The following is a 21,973-nucleotide window of genomic DNA, read 5'->3' on the forward strand; positions in this document are numbered from 1 at the left end:
ACCTTGCTGAATACCACCAAGGGGGATGTTTGGGTCAGTTTGGGGAGAGCCCTGGGATTATTATGACAATGATACCCACCTCCACCTTGGGACCCCTCCATTCTCCTCTCAAATTCAGGGTCTTTTAGTATGACCCCTTCTTCTGGCCCCTTAGGGGCCAGGGAAGGCTGAGGTGAGAAGGATGCCGTGGAGGGGACCAGGGTGAGCCCCTGCTCGTGCTGCTGGGAGACTCCGTCCTGGGCTCTGCCTGCTCCTTTGCTCTGCAGGGGTGAGGGAGGGGATCTCTGCCAAAGCCCCCACACATCTTGTGCTCTGGCTGCACTAGAGGTGGACCAGGTTGGAAGGAGGATGTTTAAGGGCTTCGCTTCTATCTTCCATACAGCAGCTTGGAGCATGGAGCCTAGGTAAGGAGGGGGGCCCTGAGCCAGCAAATAAACATTTCCTAACTGGAAGGAGACCTCGTCCCTGTGCTGGGGAGCCTGCCAGGTGGTTCAGGCAGGACTGGAGGCATGAATGATGGAAAGGGTAGGATGGGATGGGGGTGGGCAGCCCTTCTGCTCATAGGGGCATCAGGACACCACTCGTGTGGAATTGGGCTACTAAAAAGGTAACCTAGCACCATGTGCTGAGGCAGGGGGTTGGCTGAGTAACCTCCCTGGATCGTTTGGTCAATTTGGGGGATGCCGTCACAGTCCAGTTCTCAGCCCTGGCACTCACAGAGGCTACATCAGCCCTGGACCTGGCACTGATCTGGATTCATAATGAGACTGGTTGGTCCCTCTCTTCCCTCAGGTATCAGAACCCCCTCTTTGTTCCCTGGGGGGAACCTGGGAGCTATTGGGTCAAAGCCCAACCAGGAATTTTTCCAGGCTGGTTCCTATATGCAAGGGTGGGGTGGGGGGCCTCGGGAGCACTCAGGGAAGACCAGGGGAGTTGGGGGAGAAGGGAGCTTTGAAGGAAGGGGGGGACTGGGGGAAAGAGGAGAGAGGCCGCCAGCTGGGAGAAGTAGGCAAGGGACCCTGGGGGTCTAAGGGTACCAAGGAGAAACCCCAATTCTGTTCAGAAGATGAGCTAAGAGCCTGGGCTGGGGCAGATAGAAGGCTTGGCCCCCAGCCTGGTGGGAGCTCCGGGCAGCTGGCCTACAGACGTTCCTTAGCATTGGTGAGTAGGTTTGAATCATCACTTAGGCCCTGGCCTCCATCCGCCCCCACCAGCCCCCTGGCCTCAGTTCCCTGGCAACATCTGGGGTTGGGGGGGAGAGCAGGAACAAGGGCTTCTGTCTGCCCGGCTGCCTCTCCCTTTGGGCTCTGCCAGACTCCACAGTGCATACGTGGGCTCCAACAGGTCCTCTTTCCTCTGGGCCACTGACTAACCCCAGAACCACACGGCTTCCCATTTTCAGCCCCACAAACTTAGTGCCAAATAATTTTCCCCAGGAAAGTCTCCCTGGACACTTCCCAAAGGACCCCAGTCACCCCAGTCTGTTGGCTGTAGCTCACTCTGATGTCAGCAGGCCAGATGAGGTCTCCAGATGGGCACATTGTCCACATGGGTACATCACGTCTCCTGTGCCCAGCATTGGGCTCGCTGCACACGGGTCCATTCGAGTCCCAAACATGCCTCTGTTAGGGAGGTCAGAAACAAGGGGGTCAGGGGTAGTGTCCCTCCACCCTCTTTCTGAAGCCCATTCCCTCTTAAGCCAGAGCTGGGGTGTGCAGGCAGTAGTCACTAGGGGGCGCTCGGCCACCACAGGGAAGCTGGTGAACTTGGGAGAGCAGCATCTGCGTGTGAGTGAGGACGCGTGTGTCAGTGTGAGTGTGTGTGTGTGGGGGGGGGGGGGGGGGGGGCTGAGAGTGCTGGAGTGGGAAGAAGGCCAGGGGTCACCCCAGGATTCCAACAGATCTGTATGTCCTTCTCCCCACCCGTCCCTATCCGACTCCCTGCCCGCCCCGACGCCCCTCCCTCCAATATTCCCAGCAAAGAAGGAATAGCTCTCGAGCCCTGTCCGCACATAACCTCACTTTCCTGTTCCCTTCCCCCCAATACCACGCGGGCGTGTGTGTGTCTGGGCAAAGGGGGGCGGATGGGTGATTTTCGGGCTGTGAACCTAGGTGGGGGTCGAGCTTCCCCTTTACGGGTAGGGGGGGGCAGGCTTTGCTACACGTCCCAGGGGAAGGCCCGAGGGGCACGCGGGGCAGCAGGAGAGGCGCCGAGACTGGGCCTGTCCCCGCCCCCAGGGCGTTCCAAGGGCGGGGTCCAGGCGGGGACAAGCCGGGTCTGATTTTTAAGCGGCCGCTAGTGGTGAGGAGCGCAGAGGCTTGGGGCAGCCGGGCTGCGAGGAGGCCGCGGCGCGGGGGGCGAGTGGAGCCGGCGGCAGCGGCGCTGGGTCGGGAGGCGCAGCGGCGAGGCGGACGAACCGGCGGGGTCACTAGCCAGAGGTCTCCGCACTGGAATTTGATATTCATTTATCCAGGGTTTACCCTCCTCTTTTTTTTCTTAAGCAATTTTAAATATCCACATTTTTTCCCGTTTTAATTTATTTTTGCTTCCCATTCCCCGCTTAAATCGGGCCGACCGTTTGGGGAGATTGCTCCTTTACTTCTCCAAATCACTTCGGATTTTGGAAACCAGCAGAGAGAAGAAAGAGGTAGCAAGAGCTCCAGAGAGAAGTCGAGGAAGAGAGAGAGACGGGGTCAGAGAGCGCGCGCAGGCGAGCGAGCAACGACAGGGACAGGGGCAAAGTGAGTGACCTGCTTTTGGGGGTGACCGCCAGAGCGCGGCGTGAGCCCTCCCCCTTGGGATCCTGCATCGGACCAGCAGCGCTGACGGACAGACAGACAGACACCGCCCCCCGCCCCAGCGCCCACCTCCTCCCCGGCCGGCGGCCGAGGGTGGACGCGGCGGCGAGCCGCGGGCAAGAGCCGGAGCCCGCGCCTGGAGGCGGGGTGGAGGGGGTCGGGGCTCGCGGCATTGCAGTGAAACTTTTCGTCCAACTTCTGGGTTGTTCTCGCTCCGGAGGAGCCGTGGTCCGCGCCGGGGCAGCCGAGCCGAGCGGAACCGGGAGAAGTGCTAGCCCGGGCCGGGAGGAGCCGCAGTCGGAGGAGGGGGAGGAGGAAGAAGAGAAGGAAGAGGAGAGGGGGCCGCGGTGGCGACTCGGAGCTCGGAAGCCGGGCTCATGGACGGGTGAGGCGGCTGTGTGCGCAGACAGTGCCCCAGCCGCGCGCGCGACCCAGGCCCTGGCCCGGGCCTCGGCTCCGGGAGGAAGAGGAGCCCGCCTAGGCGCCGAGGAGAGCGGGCCGCCCCGCAGCCCGAGCCGGAGAGGGAGCGCTAGCCGCGCCGGCCCCGGCCGGGCCTCCGAAACCATGAACTTTCTGCTCTCTTGGGTGCATTGGAGCCTTGCCTTGCTGCTCTACCTCCACCATGCCAAGGTAAGCGGCCGTGCCCACCAGGCGTCGCGGGCCGCTTCGAGCGCCTCTCCCCGCTGGGGACGTGCGTGCGAGCGCGCGCGTGGGGGCTCCGTACCCCACGAGGGTCCTTGGGCACCGGGCGCGCGGCTACCCCCTCAATCCTCGTACGTGTAGGGGGAGGGGGCGCGCGCTAGGTGGGAGGGCACCAGGATAGAATCTCACCGCCCACGCGGGCCCTGCCCACCCACCAGAGTCACCGCACGTACGATCTGGGCCGACCAGCGGAGGGCGGGAGCCGGAGGAGGAGGCCGAGGGGGCTGGGCTTGCGCTGCCGCCGGCGGCTGAAGTTTGCTCCTGGCCGCTGGTTCCCGACGAACTGGAAGTCCGGGCAGCGGGGGCGGGAGCCGGAGCCCAACGGGCAGGGGGGTGCCCAGACCTTGGACCGAGGGAGGGCTGAGAGCGTGGAGGGGGCAGGGCGCGGGCGAGAGAGGGGGCTTGCTGTCACTGCAGCTCGATCTCTTCGGCCCTCGCCACGAGTTTGAGAAAAGTTTCGGGGTGGATTGCCGAGGGTACCCCCGGTCTCCGCCGGGCCACCTGCGCCAAGGCACCCCCGCCCGTCCCCGCTCGCGTCCCGCTCGGTGCCCGCCCTCCCCCGCCCGGCCGGGCGCGCGCGGCGCGGAGCCGATTACATCAGCCCGGGCCTGGCCGGCCGCGTGTTCCCGGAGCCTCGGCGGCCCGAGCGGGGAGCCCCGGGCGGCGAGCGGCGCCCCTCCCCCGCCGGCCCTCCACGGGAAGGTGACCTCTCGAGGTATCCCTAGCCAGAGGATCTGGAGAACCCCCCCCCCCCACCGTCCCCAGCCCCTAGCCCTCTCCTGTGCTAGGAGGAAATTTCTTGACACCCCTTCCCCATTTCTTCCCTAAAGTGGAGAGAAGCCCCTGCCACCTTTCTACTTTTCACTACCCTCTGATGAGAAGACCCGTGTAACCCGCCTCTGACCCCAGAGGCCAGGGAAAAGACGATCACTGTCAGAGGTCGGGGTGCAAGGGCCCACCCTGGTGCTTTGTCAGACTACCTAAAGTCCGGACTCGGTGACAGTCTGCTTTGCTCCCCTCCCCCACACTTCCGAGCTGTGCCTTTAGCTTTTATGGGGATGGGCTAAGAGAGGAATTAAATAGTGTCATTATTCCAGTTTACTTTACACTTTTTGGAAAAATGGCTTAAATTTTGCTGTGATATGGATAGTGTGGGACCAGCTTTCCCCACACCTTTGGAAGGAGCTCCTGCCAGCCTTGCAAACACACTTTGTCCTGGTGAAATGGGGGGTGTTGGAGCAGGAGCAGGTGGTTTTTTGGAACTCCAAACTTGCCCACCCAACTTGCTTCTCAGAGTCACCTAAGGGGTCCTTTTATGCTCTTCTCTTGTACCTTCTCTCAGCCAGAGTCCCCTTGGAGAGAGGCAGAAGGAAGGAAATGGGCTGGGGTCCTTGCTGCCACTCTGAGTTCCTCAGACCCTGGCACAAAGGCCTTGGCTCCAGGCCTCCAAGGGGGGGGGGGGAGGAGGGGGAGGAATGGCAGCCCGGCCACACTGTGACCTTCAGAGGCCCCCAGAGAAGGGCACCTGGCCTCTCCCTGCCTAGAGCCACCCCTCCCAGTGCCCCCTGGCCTTGGAAGGGGTTAAGAAGTTTCTGTCCCCTTTCCTCATTGGGGCCCAAGAGGAGCGGAGGACATAGAACATTGGCAGAAGGAAACCAGAGGGTATCATTGGGATGGGTGAGAAGCAAAGTGGAGACTCCAGGGGGTCCCTGAGGGAGAGCTGCAATGGAAGTCTATCCAGCTGGGATCCTGGAAACTGTTACCTGACCTTGGCCCTAGGGACAAGGCTGGGGGATCTGGGGTGCCCTGGGGATGTGTGGGAAGGAGACAGACAGACAGACAGACAGACAGTGAGACTCTGTCAGGGGGGTCTGCCCTTCCGTGGGCTGGAGTACAGTTCTGCTGCTGGGGATCTGCCCCCAAAGAAGGGCAAGTGAGGTGGCCAGCTGGTGAGAACCAAAGGCCTCCTTGAAGGGCTGGGAGAAGCCTTTGCCTGCTCCTAGCTGTCAGGTCCACATGGTTGGGCTTGTTGACCTTCACAGCTTGTGGGGAGGGGAGGAATGATCTTGTGGGGGTGGGGAGGGATGGGGAGGATAGGGGAAGCCTCAGGCCTAGGAGGTGTAGGGGGCCCCCTAGGGGCTGGGCAGTGCTAAGGCATAGAAGGCTTTCCTGGTTGCCTTTGAGGAGAGTGCACAGCCAGGTGAGAGGGGCTTGGGACCCCCTCAGTCTGGGAGGGAGAAGAAACCAGAGAGTGAGGTGGGAGTGTGAGGCTTGGGGCTCTGGAGATACATTCAGGCTCTGGGGAGATTTGTGTGCTGGGAGAAATGGGCTCTCCCCTCCTCCAGGGTTTCCTCCCTGGTTTTACCATCTAGACAACCTGTGGGTTTGCTGAATATACCTGAGGATATCTGCTGAATGTTCCTGAGGAAGGAGGAGTTTGGATGGGGGAGGGTGGTTGGCGCCCTTCATTCCTCTGCACCCCCCCTCCCTCCCCAGCACCAGCTCACCCTGGTATTTGTCATGTCAGCAAGAGAAGGTCACCATGTTGTTTTTCTCGCCCCCAGTCTTTCCTTCCTGCCTCAGTCCAAATTTGTCCTCCTATTTGACCTTAATACTTACCATGGCTTTGGACCAGGGAGTCAGGGGTCTGAGAAAATTAACTTAACTCAGCAATGGACCGTTGTGGCCAGGGGTGCGTGTGGGCGGGGGATGGGGAGTGGGGGGGAGTTGGGAGGGAGGTAATGTGGGGAAGGGGCGGGGACCTGGACAGCACAGCATTCTGGTGTTTTTCTCCTGTATTTTTAGTTTCCTACCCCCCAATATCTGCTTAGTTTCTTTCTTCCTTCAGAATTACAGCAGTGCAGGGGTGGAGGGCATGCTCTGTGCTGTGGGGAGCCCTGCAGGTGCCTTGTTCCACTCAGCAGCCTTGGAGAAGCCAGAGGCTGCTGCCTGGGCAGGTGGCTGGGCCTTTGCATCCTGCTCATGCCCATGTCTTGCTCTTTGTTTTGTCCTCAGTGGTCCCAGGCTGCACCCATGGCAGATGGAGAGCACAAACCCCACGAAGGTGAGTCCCCCTGGCTCTTGGGTGGGGTACCTGTCTCCCCAGGGGATGGGTGGGGAGGACCAATTCCTTTCTTTCAGGGCTATGGGGGCAGGAAGGGGTGCAGGGATGGGGATCAAGAAAGGAAGAGGGGAGTACCATGAGAGTAACCCTTTGTTCTGGAGGACTCTCTTTCCTAGTCAGGCCTCTGCTACAAATAGGATGTGTTGCCTTTTCCTTCTGCTCTTTCCAGTAAAATTTTACTTGGAGAGGCAGCTGTGAACACAGACCAGGAAGGCAGTGTTCAAAGATCCCCGGTGTCAAGGGAGGTGTCCCTTGTCCTACCTGCCCTCAGGGGAGGATGGGTATTCTCTGTCACATCCAACCCAGCTGCATCACACCTGTGGGGCCTCTGTGGAGGGGGCTGTGACCCTTGCTGTCCAGTGAACTAGCTGTGCGTGAGCTGGAGGTGCAGGGGGGCCCCACCTCGTGGGACCTCTCACCACAGTCTGCATTCCTTAGCGGGTGGAGAGAAGGCCCTACAATCTCCTCTGCCCTCTGGGTGGGATAGGTTTAGGTGCTGTGAACTTCCCTCCTGGGCCAGCAGAGGGCTGGCTGTAGCTCCCAGGTGCCCCGCCCCCTGCCCAACTAGAGTCCGCCTGCCTTTTGTTCCTCTGTGGTTTGGAGCAGGGACCCTCCCATTTCTCCAGGGAAGCCCTGGCTCTCCCCCAACACTGAATGCGGCCTCTGCTTCAGCCTGGGGGAGGAATGCCTGATGCCACTCCCCCAGCTCCCCACCCCTGAGGAGAGAAGGCCCTGGGGTCTTCCTTGGGGCTCGTTTTCTGACCCAAATCCAGCGTGGCCCAGGGTAGTGGCCAGGGGCGGTGTTTGCACTCCCTGGGCCGGTGGTGATGCCCAGCCGGTTCTGCCTCCTTCCCTCAGGAGCTCTTTCCTTGGCCCGGGGCCTGGCTTCCCAGCCACTCCACAGCTTGTGCCACTCACAGCTCCTGGCTCCCAGTGTGTGCCCACCCGCCATCGGTCTCTCGGTGGTCTCTGTGGTCTGGGAGAGGCAAGCAAATGGTCTTTGTTTGCTTGGGGAAAAGATTGTCTTCAAGAAATAGGGAAAAGCAAGACAGCTTGATGTTGGAGTAGACGTATGTCTATGGCCTGTGCAGAAGTGGGACGGTTTTCCTTAGAGGTAGTGGCTGGGGTGTGAAGGGTTTGGGTGAGGTTCTCCCCTCTACCTTCCTCCGCCGCACAGCCCTTAGGGATTCCAGGGAGCTTTTCCAAGGAATTCCTCGCCTGTGTCTTTTTAGCTTCAGCAACCCACGGCCACGGCCCAGGCCAGACCTTTCTGCTTTCCTGTCTTGGGTGGGGCCCCAAACCTGGCCACCTGTGTCCCCAGCCATAACACAGTGTCAGGTCAAGAATTCTTCAGTCATCTTCGATATAGACTTGGATTAGAAAAGGGCTTCTTCAGATCCCTGGGCTTCATTCTTTTTGAAGGTGCTTTGCCTTAACCCCTCTGAGGGTGGAGGAGAGAATTCTATGCCTGTTGTCTGCATAGGGGAAGTAGATCTCAGGCAAGGCCAGGGACTATCCTGCTGTTGTCACAACTGTGGCCTTCCCCTCAGCTCCCAAATTTCAACCCACCTATTGTGTATATGCCCCCCAACCCTGCTCCCCGGGGCTCATCTTCCTTTACCCTCTGGAGGGAGGAGGAGGCTCAGCTTGTTTCTGGGAGAGGCAGGCTAGGGGGTGGCCCTTCACATGCCTTGGTGAGGTTCCAGACTGTTACCTGGGCTGAGAAAGAATGCTTATTCACAGGGCTGGAAAGGGAAAACAAAACCCCACATTTCAGCCTCGCTCTCAGTGTCTTTAAACATGCCCCCTCCCAACCCATTTACACAGATGTGCAGTCTGAGGCCCAGAGAGGGAGGAAGGAACTGGCCCAAGGTTACACCAAGTCATGGCCTGAGCTTGGACTACTTCATGGCCTGGGTGCTGCTCCTTCTTCCTGTGCAGGGGAAATACATTTCAGGGACAGGATTACTGTGTGGGGGTTGTGTGTGTGTGTGTGTGTGTGTGTGTGTGTGTGTGTGTCAGAGAGAAAGGGAGAGAGGGAGAGTGGCAGTCTGGGCCACAATTTGGAGTCCTCAGTCCAGGTCTTGATTGCATCTATTCTCAAGGACCCCGCCCCTGTGGCCTAGAATTACCCCTTCATGCTCCAGTGCACCCCAGGCTCCACGGCCGGCCTGGGAAGCTGTCTTTACCCTGCTCTCCCTCCAGATCAGCTTCTAGAAATGCTCCGTGGCTGCAATGGCAGCACCGTTTTTTCCATGATGCAAGCAGTTTGCCCTCTTGGGCGGGGTTATCGGTGGCTGGCAGGGCCTGCATAGTGTGCCCACCCACTGCCACCTGCTGATTCCCGGCCGGCCCAGGCCCTGTGCTGATGCTTACTGCTTTCCCACCCTGCGTCTGGGGAGGGGTCTGGCAGGTGGCACAGCGCCCCCTGCGGTGCTTCCCGTCTGTTTTCACACGATGTCGCTTGCCTTGGGAAGGCTTCCATGGCAGAACTGATTTGAACTCTAACACTTAGTGAAGTGTGGCCTTGGGGCGAGTTACTCAGCCTCTCTGAACCTCCAGTTCCCTCTTGGTAAAATGGGCCTCCTACTGGAACCTGATGGTGTCGTGCGGGGAGAATTGTTGGCCATGAAAACTATGGGCTACTGCACACCTTGCTCAGCATATAATAAGTGCTCATTAATTGGCTGTTGGGGTGGAGGGTGGTGTGGCAGAGGTTGTAGGAAAACGGGGATTAGGTTTGCCAAGCTGGCTGTTGCTCCTTTCACGGGCAACTTAGATCACCCCTCAGCAAGTAAACTCGTGCTCGAACTATGTCCTGGCATCGAGGCTGACCCAAGAATGTGCTCGGCTGTCATGGCGAGGCAGCGGGATCACATGTGGCAGGTTATCTCTGGCAGAACCTGACAGCCTGGTGTGATCTTTGGAATAAAACCAGGCCTTCATCAGTGCTGATGGTGGAAAGCTTAGGGAAGGATGCCAACCACAGCCGGAGGGACTTAGGTTAGAGTTTTGGAAGGACCGGCCCGAAAGTGGGTACCTCTCACAGGAACTCTGAGGGGCGGCCTTCCCAAGCTGGGCGGAGTTAGGAGCCGGCCATCTCTCGTGTGACCTGCTGGGCTCACGTGTCACCCCATCCCACGCAGTGGTGAAGTTCATGGATGTCTACCAGCGCAGCTACTGCCGTCCCATTGAGACCCTGGTGGACATCTTCCAGGAGTACCCTGATGAGATTGAGTATATCTTCAAGCCATCCTGCGTGCCCCTGATGCGATGCGGGGGCTGTTGCAATGACGAGGGCTTGGAGTGTGTGCCCACGGAGGAGTTCAACATCACCATGCAGGTGGGCATCGGCAGGGAGTGGGGGTGGGAGGGGGGGGGGTTAGACTTGGGGAACAGGTGGTCCCAGGCCCTTTGCTGGGCAGCTCTTGAGAGGAGGAGCCAGACTTGACTTGCTCCGCTCCTGCCCCTGAGTCCGTCGCAGGGACGTGTGGGGGAGTCTTGCTTTCTTTGGAGAAAAAGATGCCTACATTCCCCAGTCCCACAGGGGCTGACGCCTGTGACAGGAGGCCTTCTCTTCCTCTCTTGGAGGAAGAGGGCCCTTCCTCTTTGGGGGCTCTATCTGGGAAGCTGGATGAGCCTGGTCCATGGAGAGTTTTAAAAGCCAGCTGTGTGGTGCTTCGCAGCGACAGGGCACATCTCAGCTTGAACAGGGTGGGAGGGAGCTCTGAGACCCCAGGGAGGGTGGCTCTTGGGTAGCTACCAGGGATGAGGGTAAAGCCTAGAGGAAATAAAAGGAGGGGAGGGATTGGGACCGGTGAGAACCCAGGACCTGAATTCCCAGCCTGGCCAACCCGTGCAGCCATGTCTGCCCTCAAGAAGAACAGGGGCTCCTTGAGATCAGCAGGGTTGGGGACGTTGGGGTGGGCCCGGGGCTCTTTCTGGCGGAGCCCCTGGTCCTTCCTACCTCTGTCCCCCACCCCTGCTCTGTAGAACCCCTGGGTGCTGAGTGGCAAGAGCCATGGGGTGTCCCATCTGGGTATGGCTGGCTGGGTCACTAACCTCTGTGATCTGCTTCCTTTCCCTCTAGATTATGCGGATCAAACCTCATCAAGGCCAGCACATAGGGGAGATGAGCTTCCTACAGCATAGCAAATGTGAATGCAGGTGAGGATGGGGTCACGGGCTCATTCGTTCAGCATGTGGCGGCAGGGTTGAGCACATGCCACGTGTTGGCCCGTGTCCACCTTCCCACTGTGGCATCTTGGGCGACTTTAATTTTACCTCACTGTGCCTCAGTGTCTACATCTGGAAACGGGCATAATAACGCTAGGTACCCCATAGCATCGTTAGAAGGATTAAATGCGTTAGTTTGCGTCAAGAGATTAAAACTGCGTTGATATGTCACAGTAGTATGTGACTCTTCTTGTTGGTCTCATCACCATCTCAACCCTTCTCTGTTTTGTTCTCTTTTTCTCTGCCTGCTGCAGACCAAAGAAAGATAGAGCGAAAGAAAAGTAAGTAGCCATGACTTTAGCTCCTCTCCCTCTCCTTGGCCCGTTATCTTGGTTTGGGGTTCTTGGCTTCCTCTGTCGGGCGGGGGGCGGTGGGGGGGGGTGGTTCTGATGGCTTCACTGGGTCAGGGAGTTGGTCTCATGAGGACTTGTGGTGGTAGTAGTGGGATTGAGCAGACTCGAAGATTATGTCTCTAGAATTAGGGACAAAACCCAGCCTGGAGCCTGGAGCTTCCTTTGGAAGAGACAATGCATTCCAGGTCTCCGGGTCATTCCTGGCCGGGACTTGAAGTTTTGGTGTGTCAGGGGGCAGTGTGGACACTGGCTCCCTGGCTTGCTCTAGTCTCCCATCACCCACCGCAGGGAGAGGGAGTAGGTGACAGACATTTTGTGTGCCAGGGGAAACGGCCTCTTACGGCGGCTGCTGTGGTGGCGCAGTTGGACTTGGGTCCGGCTGAGATGTTTCCTTGGTGATGCCCTCCTGTAGCAGTGAGGCAGGCCAGAGACACTCAGCCCTCCTGGCCAGGGAGAAGTGAGTTGAATGTTGGTCATTTTCTGAGGCTTCCAGTTGCTCAGTGTGGAGGGTTGGGTCAGGATGGAGCAGGGGGGCATAGTCTGGGGGCAGTGAGGCTTCAAAACTGGGTGAGCAACTGGCAAGGGGGCAGGCCTGCAGGGAAAGAGAATGAGAGAGAGCACCTGTGCCCTTCCCTCCCCCATCTCACCATCCCATCTGCCCCCAAAGTTCTAGGGACATAGAAACTCCTAGGCCCCAGCCCCTTACCTCTTCCCTAAGTCCCCAACTTCCAGAATTGCTGTGGCTACCAGAGCAGTGGTTTGGGAGAGCAGGCTCAGAGAGAGAGAGAGCGAGAGAGAGTGAGTTTGTGTGTGTGTGTAGACCTTCCCCTTTCCCAGTGCTTTCTCCTGGAGGGAATAGTCTGGCCCTTCTTCTCAGTGCCTTCCCCTCATTTCTTCCCCATGTGGCAGACATTCTGGGCATCCTCTGGCCTGGCAGGTGTGGAGAGTGCTGGTTCCCTTGAGGGGGACAGGCTTCAGCCTGCCCCCCTTGCCGGTTTCCCAAATGCCTGCTTTGCCCACAGGGAGAGTGGGGGGCTCGCCTGGGCTCGGAAGAGAGTCTGGTGAGATGGTGTAGCAGGCTTTGACAGGCTGGGGAGAGAACTCCCTGCCAAGTAACGCCCAGGCTCCTCCTCCCATGCCTCCCTAACTCCCACCCCACCCTACCGCCTGCCTGGGGCTCTGAGGGCACCCGTCCCCGCCTCTCGGCCCAGGGTATGGCTGGGCAGGCTGGCGCCTTTCATGTGCCGCCCTTGGTCTTGTGCCAGCTCCCAATGTAGCTCCCCCCCCCCCCAGGCTGGGATTTGCAGAGGCGGGGCCCCTGGAGGGACCCCTTTACTGTTGCACTGGGAAATGAAGGCAGGTGCCTGAAGCACAGCCTGCCACCCCCCACCCCTGCTCCCATCACATCAAGTCTCTGCCCTCCCCAAATTCTGGCCTACCTTTTACAGTCCCCGACCTTCAGGGTCACACTTGCACAGGGTTCTGGACAAAGATCCTGCCCAGGGGGCTTTGTCCCCTGCCAGGAGGTGCCAGGAGCATGCAGGCCTTTGGGTCCTGTGCCCTCCACCCAGCCTCTGCTTCCCATCCAAGCATTGACGGAGGCTGGGTTGGCCACCCTAGGGTGGCCAAAATGAGAAGAAGGAGCCATTGAGTGTCTGCTACCCCAGCCTGTGCATGTGTGTTCGTGCGCAAGCTCTTTCCTGGAGTCCCCTAGCCTCCTGATGCCTCGTTCCGGGAAGTGTGCCCTCCTCACTGCTTCTTTTCCTCTCCCCTTCCCCCTCGCTCTCTCTTTGTCTGTCTCTGTTTTTTTATTTTCCAGAAAATCAGTTCGAGGAAAGGGAAAGGGGCAAAAAAGAAAGCGCAAGAAATCCCGGTATAAATCCTGGAGCGTGTACGTGGTGCCTCCGCTGTCTCATTGCCTGGAGCCTCCCTGGCCCCCAATCAAAGTCCCGCCTGCAGGACCCCCTAACCCTGCCCCTGCCTTCCTCTCCCGGCTTTCCTCCTCCTCTCCCCCCAGTGTCTCTCTCTCACTCTCGCTCCACTAATTGGCACCAGTGGCTAGACCTGGTGGTGGTGTTGCTGGTCCGGGGTCGGGGTGGGCAGGTGGGCAGAGCGGGCCTGGAGGATTCAAGGAGGGGACACCGGCTTGGCTGGGCACCACCTTTCTCTCACCCACTGGGCACTGGTGGCGGGCCCACGTTGGCATGGGTGCCAGGCACTGGTGCCTGCTCACCCAACTGGTTTCCACTGCTCCAGGCTTCTGCACTTGTCTGGAAGCTGAGGGTGGTGGGGAGGGCAGACGTGGCACGAGGAAGGGGCGCGAATGACGTGAGGCAGTGTATTGTCATCTGAGGGTGGGGTCAGGCACCATATGGCAGCCCCTTCTCGTGGATTTGGGGCCTCTGGAGGGGAGCCCCCTATTCTGGTCGAACCCACGGCACCCACAGAAACCTCCCCGTCGGTTTGGAGGCTCTTCCTCTGGGTCGGAGGCTGTGGTGGGCCCTTTGGTCACCAGTGGCCTGGCCGTGGGCACTGCCTCCGGGCTTTGCCTGCCGACATATCCCACTTTGGCCCACCTTTGGTGGAGGGGCCTGGGCGTGAATCCTTGCACGGGGAGAAGGCGGCTCAGATTGCTGTCGCCAGCAGGTGGAGAGTCAATGTGTGCTCCTTCTGGGGTGGTGGCTGTTGGGGGCCCTGTGGCTCAAGACTTGTACTTGTCCCCAGGGGACAGCAGTCCCCTTATGGTGGCCCTCTCCTTGCACTCTCTGCCCATCTATGTCTGCCTCTTCCTGTAGGCAGGCTTCCTAGCCAGTGCTGCCTCTTTCCGCCGCTCTCTCTGTCTTCTGCTGCAGCACTTGGATCCTTCCAGGGCATGGAAGGGTATGGGGGCCAACAAGCTGGGTGGGGGCGTAGCTGCAGACTGTTAGGGGGTGTTGCATGGTTTTTTTTTTTTTTTTCTCTCTCTCTCTCTGCTGATGCTCTAGCTTAGATGTCTTTCCTTTTGCCTTTTTGCAGTCCCTGTGGGCCTTGCTCAGAGCGGAGAAAGCATTTGTTTGTACAAGATCCGCAGACGTGTAAATGTTCCTGCAAAAACACAGACTCGCGTTGCAAGGCGAGGCAGCTTGAGTTAAACGAACGTACTTGCAGGTTGGTTCCCAGAGGGGGAGCGAGTCAGAGAGGGGCTTCACACACAGACCGGGAGAGAGAGGAAGAGAGAGAGAGTGCGCACGGGCGCATCTGAGAGGGGCCAGCTGCTTGCTCGGCTTCTAGCTGCCTGCCTGGTGACTGACCTCTGCCTTCTCTGCTCGCAAGGCCCCTGTGGTGGGCAGCAGGTGCTGGCCTGGCCTGGGAGGGCCTGTTCAGAGGTGGCCCTGGTTGCCTGAGGGGGCAGGCTGCTGTGGCTTAATGTGATGGTGTGGACGCAGGCTGAGTGTTGTGTCCTGTGGTCCTGAGGTGTCCTGTGGTGGCTGTTGGTCCTGATGTCGTTAGTACTACCTTTGCCGCTAGTATCGAGGGCCCTTCCTGGTGCGGGGGACGCTGCCGTCTACCAAGCGCAAACACTCTCGGGGGCCTTGCCACCACCCTCTGGAGTCCGCACCGCTGGGCATCTCATCCCCTCGGTGTCTCTCATAGGGGCAGGTCTGAGTCCCTCCTAGACTGGGGTCCCAGAGGGCACAGGCTCTGGCTGTTGGTTTAGGGTGGTTAAGATATTTAACATTTGGGGACACTAGATACCTTTAATACTCCAGTAGTCATGGTGACAGCCTCAAACAACCCACATATTTCCAGATGCCCCCAGGATGGGGTGGGGGTGGGACGTGCCCACTTTCCTTTTTTTTTTTTTTTTTATGTTTTTTTATTTATTTCTGAGAAAGAGAGAGTGCGAGCGGGGGAGGGGCAGAGAGAGAGAGGGAGACGCAGAAACGGAAGCAGGCTCCAGGCTCCGAGCTGTCAGCACAGAGCCCGAGGCAGGGCTCGAACTCGTGAGCCATGAGATCATGACCTGAGCCAAAGTTGGACGCTTTAACCGACTGAGCCACCCAGGCGCCCTGGCGTGCCCACTTTCCTGACATTAGATTGTGAACTCCTCACGGCAGGGCCTGGCTTTTATTCACCTGTGTAACCCTCCAGGCCTCTGTACCACTGTCCTTTGACCACAGTGAGGCCCTAGAAAGTGGCAAGTGTGCAAGTGAATGTATGACTGAGTTCAGGCGGGAAGGTCAGGAGCACAGAGCCCTGACAGTTTGGCTGGCAATCTTGATGCCTTGAATGGAGCTTATACCAGTCCGGCCTGGGCACAAAGGCTGGGAGCCCTCTGGGCAGTGTAAACTTCACCTAGTGGGGGGCTTATGGGGACTCCTGGGCAGGGTCAGGGTACCCCCAGCTAGTCTAGATGTTCCATTATCAAAGTTCTTAGAATGTGCTGGCCTCCCCCACCCCCATGTTCGTGTGGCTTGTGGATGTTCTGGGGGCGCTGGGGATGAGGCCCTGGGGTGTTTGTGCAGACTTCTGTCTGTCTTGGTAGCATGTGAAGACAGGAAGTGTATATGAGTGCTGGGCTTGGGCTCTGCCCACCTCCAGGGTCTGATGAGGGGTCTTCACATGCCCCAGGGGCCTCAGGGTAGATAAGGGACTTGTCATTTTAGGATTTCTGTGGTGATGATTCTGCAGAGAGATGTCTGGGATGGGGTGTCTGAAGTGACCTGGGGGCTGACAGAGTCACCCCAACCTCTAGAGCCCTCCCCTGTAAGGGGGAGCTTCAGTACCCCAAATTGGAGGCTTAGGATCCTCATTCCCAGGCTCTCAGAAGGGCAGGGCCAGTTGTGATCTCTCATAGTAGAGAAGGTAAAAGATAATCAGCCCAGGAGCCAGGGGCATGACGAGAAAGTTCTTGGCGTCCCCTCTGCTTAGACAGGAGCTTTCACAGTTGATGATCGTCTCTCCCCCACCATCAATTACACAGCATATGGGAAAGGAGGGGCACCCCGGTACCTGAGGCCTGCTGCTGCCAACATGCTCAAGAGAGATGGGGCCTGTAGCCGGAGCCTGGAGGGGAGGGCGTGGTGATGGGAGATGTGTCCCTCCCCGCCTCTCTGGCTCCCGCTCCCGTGGGAGCCTCACTTTCCTGGGGGCAGCCCCACCCCTTGCTTGGGGTCCTCTCCCCACTCTGTTGTCCAAACCAGCCCCATAGAGGCAGAGCTGAAACCCCTCTTTCTGCGGGGACTCTTTGTTGACTAACTCGGTCCAACTTTGGTCACCACTAGCTCTGAAATGTCAAGTAGGGACTGTTCTTTAGTTCGTGCTCATTTGTTGCCTGTGATGAAATGTCCCCTCGTCCTTGTCTTGTCTCGACTAGACTGTAAGCTCTGGAGGGCAGATGGGAGTCTGGACGTAGCTACTGCTCCAGCGGGGCCTCCGTGGGCAGGGGCTGGCTCTCCCCTCACGCTGGGCTCCTCCGGGCAGAACGATGCTTTCACCTTCCTCTCTGCTGCAGGGACTCGGGCTCCCAGGAAGGGGAGGCTGCCTGCCTCACTGCCGCATCCCCTCGCCTGGCCCTAACCCCCGGCCTCTGTTTCCCATCTCCCGCAGATGTGACAAGCCCAGGCGGTGAGCCGGGCTGGAAGAAGGAGCCTCCCTCAGGGTTTCGGGAACCAGACCTCTCACCAGGAAAGACTGATACAGAACGACTGACACAGACCACGCCGCCGCCACGACCACCACCACACCGCCATCATCGTCAACAGAACAATCCTTAATCCAGAAACCTGAAATGAAGGAAGAGGAGACTCTGCGCAGAGCACTTTGGGTCCGGAGGGCAAGACTCCGGCAGAAGCATTCCCGGGCAGGTGACCAAGCACGGTCCCTCTTGGAATTGGATCGCCATTTTATTTTTCTTGCTGCTAAATCACCAAGCCCGGAAGATTAGAGAGTTTTATTTCTGGGATTCCTGTAGACACACCCACCCACATACATACATTTATATATATATATATTATATATATAAAAATAAATATATATATTTTATATATATATAAAATATATATATTCTTTTTTTAAATTAACATTGCTAATGTTATTGGTGTCTTCACTGGATGTATTTGACTGCTGTGGACTTGAGTTGGGAGGAGAATGTCCCCACCCAGATCCCAACAGGGAAGAGGATGGGAGGAGAGACTCTGGCATGATCTTTTGGTCCCTCTCGGGAAGGCCAGGGTCCCCTCCCCTGCCCAGAAGCGTGCATGGCCAGGGCATGGGGGCAAATTTGGCCTGCTTTTGGGAACGCCGACAAACCCAGCCCTGGCCCTAAGCCTCTACCCCGAGTCACATGGACAGACGACAGGTACAGGGACGAGGACGCTGGCTCTGACCAGGAGTTTGGGGAGCCTCAGGACACTGCTGTACTTTGGGGGTCCTCTCCACATGCTGCACGGGCATCTTGCCCCCAGGGGCACTGCCTGCAAGATTCAGGAGACTGGGCAGCCTTCACCTCGTCTTCACTTGCTCCTGAGATGCCCAGGAGGCTGCTGACAGATGTCTTGGCGAAGAGAAGAGAGACATTGATGGAGGAAGGGCCGCCTGGTGACAGCTTGTCCTCCAAGGGAAGGGCCTCCTGCCTTGGCCTTCTCCCAGCTCCCCTTCCCGGGTGCAGCCCAGGAGGGCCTGATGTCCTCAGACCATTGAAACCACTAGTTCTGTCCCCCCCCAGGAGACCTGGCTGTGTGTGTGTGAGTGGTTAACCTTCCTCTGTCCCCAGACCCGACCCTTCCCGCGGCACAGAGAGACAGGGCAGGATCCACGTGCCCACCGTGGAGGCAGAGAAAAGAGAAAGTGTTTTATATATGATACTTATTTAATACCCCTTTTTAATTAGAAATTAAAACAGTTAATTTAATTAAAGAGTAGGGTTTTTTTCAGTATTCTTGGTTAATATTTAATTTCAACTATTTATGAGATGTATCTCTTCTTGCTCTCTCTTGCACTCTTATTTGTACTGGTCTTTGTGTATAAAATTCATGTTTCCAATCTCTCGTTCCCTGATCGGTGACAGTCACTAGCTTGTCCTGAACAGATATTTAATTTTGCTAACACTCAGCTCTGCCCTCCCCTTTTCCCTGGTTCCCCACCACACATTCCTTTGAAATAAGGTTTCAATATACATCTACATACTATATATATATTTGGCAACTTGCGTTTTTGTGTATATATATATATATATATATATATGTTTATGTATATATGTGATTCTGATAAAATAGACATGGCTATTCTGTTTTTTATATGTAAAAACAAAACAAGAAAAAATAGAGAATTCTACATACTAAATCTCTCTCCTTTTTTAATTTTAATATTTGTTATCATTTATTTATTGGTGCTACTGTTTATCCGTAATAATTGTGGGAAAAAGATATTAACATCACATCTTTGTCTCTAGTACAGTTTTTCGAGATATTCCGTAGTACATATTTATTTTTAAACAACAACAAAGAAATACAGATATATCTTAAAAAAAGCATTTTGTATTAAAGAATTTAATTCTGATCTCAAAGCTCCTCCTGGTTTCTCCTTCTCCATTGGGTCCTTGTTCTGGACTCCCTCCTGCCCCCTTTCCCTCCTCCCTTGGGGAAAGTGCCATTTTGTCTTAGGTCTGGGAAAAGGGTCCCAGGTAGTTAGGCGATGGCGTGGCCCATCTTGTTGTGCTGGGGGCCAGGGTGCTTCCATTCTGGCTGAGCTGGTCCTGGGGGACCCCGTTCACCCTCTGCCATGATGTGGGGTATGGGCTCTGAAATGGGGGGACGGAGAGACAGCACCTTAGACAGGAGCAAGGGCCTACCGGGAGCAGTGCTGCCTTCAGGAATCACATGATCCAGGCCCGGTCCTTTGATTGAGGAAGGAACCGGCCATGTGTCTGAGCTTACTGCCCCAGGGGACAGGAGAGGGCTGAGTTTGGCTATGTGGCCTTGGCTGCAGTAGGCTAGGGAGTGGTAAGGGGGTGCTCACGGGGGCCTGTGACCCCACGGTGTTGTTAAGTTTTACATAGAGGGTCTGGGAGTTCCTTGAGCCCTTGGAAAATGGACTCACAGCCCTGGTTGTTCCTGAGAGGACTCCCCACCCCATTTTGCTGCATAGGCCCTTCTCTCCTGTGGTCCTGGCCAGGGCAGAAGCTGTCTGAGTCTTTGGCGTTTATGAGCAATGCTACCAAATCCATTTCCTCCTGCCTCTCTTTTATTCCTTCAAATCGTATTTACTGGGCCAGCTACCACGCTAGGGGCACGGATGCTGTTATAAATAAGATGATTCCGCTCCTCAACGATCTGGTGAGGGTGGGTGGGCGAGGAGTCACAGAAACAGTCTATAAATCTGTCAGTAGAAAGATACATAAAACGTGAGGGGGCATCTGATCCAGCTTGGCTGAATCTGGGGTCTTCTCTTGACCTGACCTCTTGGTAGCCCCATAAAGAATGGGCAGGAGAAGACAGAACAGGGAGGGGGGGGGAGGTTGAAGTAGATGGTCCAGGCGGAAGGGATGGTATGAGCAAAGGTGTTAGGGGGGACTCAGGTGCATAGGGGTGAGGGATATTGACAGGAGAGGGGCAGGGTTAGCTCGCAGGGAGTCTGCAATGCCAAGAGGCTCTGGCCTGTCAGGGATGAGCAGCATTTGAGGGGTTTTAAAAGGAGCACCCCAGCAGTGGGTCAGGCAGGAGGCAGGGAGGCCCAAAGGAGGCTGTTGCACCCCTCCAGGGGGAGGTGCTGAGGGGGTGGTGGTGACTTCTGCCTCTCCTGGCTACATTGTGAGGAAGACAGAAGGCAAGGCCCCTGACCCACAGAGCTTTTGGTCTAGCAGCCACGCATCACACCTGCCAGCTTTTCCATTGGTTAACACAGAATCCACACCATAGCCCCGTGAGATAGAGGCTCTTGTCATCCCAAGTGAATATTTGCTGGAGCCTTCTAAACTGGCCTCCCAATTCTCCTCTCGCCACCGCCCCCCCCCCCCCCTAGTTGATTCTCACACGACAGCCAAAGTGAGTCTGTTAAACTGTGAGCCAAATCATGTCACCATTTGGCTCAAAACTCTGCAGAGACTCTATTTTACTCAGAGGAAAAAACAAAAGTTTACACAACAGCCTGAAAAGGCCCTGTACTCTCCGGGCAGCCTCTACCTCCCTGCCTCTATGACTTCTGATCTGCCTTGGTCACTCAGCTCAACTACACTGGCCTCTCTGTTCCTCAGACTGCAGGCGCTCTACCACCTCAGGGCCTTTGCACAGGCTGTCCCCTTTTCTTGGAGCACTCTTCTCCTAGATGGGGCAACGTGTGGCTCTCTTACCTTCAGTCTTGTTACCTTTTCAGTGAGGCTACCTTGACCACTGCGTTTACAATCAACACTCCTTCCTCACTCCGCACTTGGATGCTCCTTTTCACCATCCCTTCTTTTTTCTTACAGCGTGTGCCATCTTCTCGCTTACTCTAGAATTGAGAGGTCTAGTAGAACTGTAACGTGAGCCACATGTGTAATTTGAAATTTTCTAGGAGCTAGATTTAAAAAGTTAAAAAGAAACAGGTGAAATTAATTAAAAAAAAAAAAACAACCCTTTTTTTAGGGCATTTATTTTTTGAGAGAGAGAGAGAGAGAGCAGGGGAGGGGCAGAGAGAATCCTAAGCAGGCTCTGCACTGTCAGCTCAGAGCTCGATGTGGGGCTCGAACCCATGAGGTCATGTCCTGAGCTGAAATCAAGAGTCAGACACTCAACTGACTGAGCCACAGGCACCCCCAGGGGAAATTAATTTTAATAATATATTTTACTTAACCCCAACATATCTAAAAATATCATTCAAACATTTAATCAATATAAAAATTATTAAGGAGAGATTTCACTTTTGTGTGGTACAAAATCTCTGAATCTGCTGTGTATTTTGTTCTTATCACACACCTCAGTTGGGAACAGCCACATTTCAAGGGCTCAATATACACATGTGACTAGTGGCTACCATTTTGGACCACATGGCTCTAAAATTTACTTTCTCTTTTGTCTGCCTCCCCCCTGCCCCCTGCCCCCCGCCACTCCCACTGGAATGCAGGCCACTCGAGGGCAGAGACTTTTGTCTGTTTTGTTCATCATTGTACCTCCAGCACCTAGAACAGTGCCTGGAACATAATTCATCCTCAGTTAACGTTTTTCAAGTGACTGCAAAACTGAGGCCTGGTGACTGAGGGTTTCATACCAAGGCTGTGGAGGTGAGTGAGGCCAGCAATGGTGGGGGTGGTTGGTGGAGGGGCTGACAGGTAGAGACGTGAACAGGGCTGGGCAAGGAGGGGACTCAGAGTAGGTGGTAGGGATTAGGGTCAGAGGCCTGTTGGTCAATGCCAGGCACTGTTTCCTCCTTTTAGCCACCCTGGAGATGGGGCTCATTATTTCTGCTTGGCAGATGGGAAGCAGGAGGCTCAGAGAAGGTAAATAACATGCCCGAATTTATGCACAGCCAGTAAATGGTCAAGCCAGAATTTAAACCAGCTTTCCTGACTCCAATTCTAGTGCTCTTTCCACCACACCATGGTTGCCCCAGGCTAAGGCAGAGCATCAACAAATAAAAATGAATCGTCTAGACTGAATACAAACAGCCAGAAGAAAAGTGGGACAGGGGGAGGATGTGGTGGTGGCCAAACCCAGGCTGAAATCCAGAGTTCCCCAAGTGTGGTAAGGCAAGGCAAGGCAAGAGATGTCTCTAGGGGCTGGGGCTTGTCATTGGAAGATCCGAAA

At 56.5% G+C, this 21,973-nt stretch overlaps 1 protein-coding gene across 1 annotated transcript; it reads left to right on the forward strand.

Annotated features, from left to right (window-relative positions):
* Positions 1-393: 393 nt before the first annotated feature.
* Positions 394-18,593, forward strand: VEGFA (vascular endothelial growth factor A). Its single transcript, XM_049653211.1, has 10 exons — positions 394-404; positions 1,700-1,811; positions 2,652-3,428; positions 6,516-6,564; positions 9,771-9,967; positions 10,715-10,791; positions 11,115-11,141; positions 13,033-13,104; positions 14,229-14,360; positions 16,803-18,593. The coding sequence occupies exons 1-10, from the start codon at positions 394-396 to the stop codon at positions 16,822-16,824; spliced, it is 1,476 nt and encodes a 491-aa protein (XP_049509168.1). The 3' UTR covers positions 16,825-18,593.
* Positions 18,594-21,973: the final 3,380 nt, after the last annotated feature.

The sequence above is a fragment of the Panthera uncia genome (assembly GCF_023721935.1).
Source record: "Panthera uncia isolate 11264 chromosome B2 unlocalized genomic scaffold, Puncia_PCG_1.0 HiC_scaffold_24, whole genome shotgun sequence".
NCBI lineage: Eukaryota > Metazoa > Chordata > Mammalia > Carnivora > Felidae > Panthera > Panthera uncia.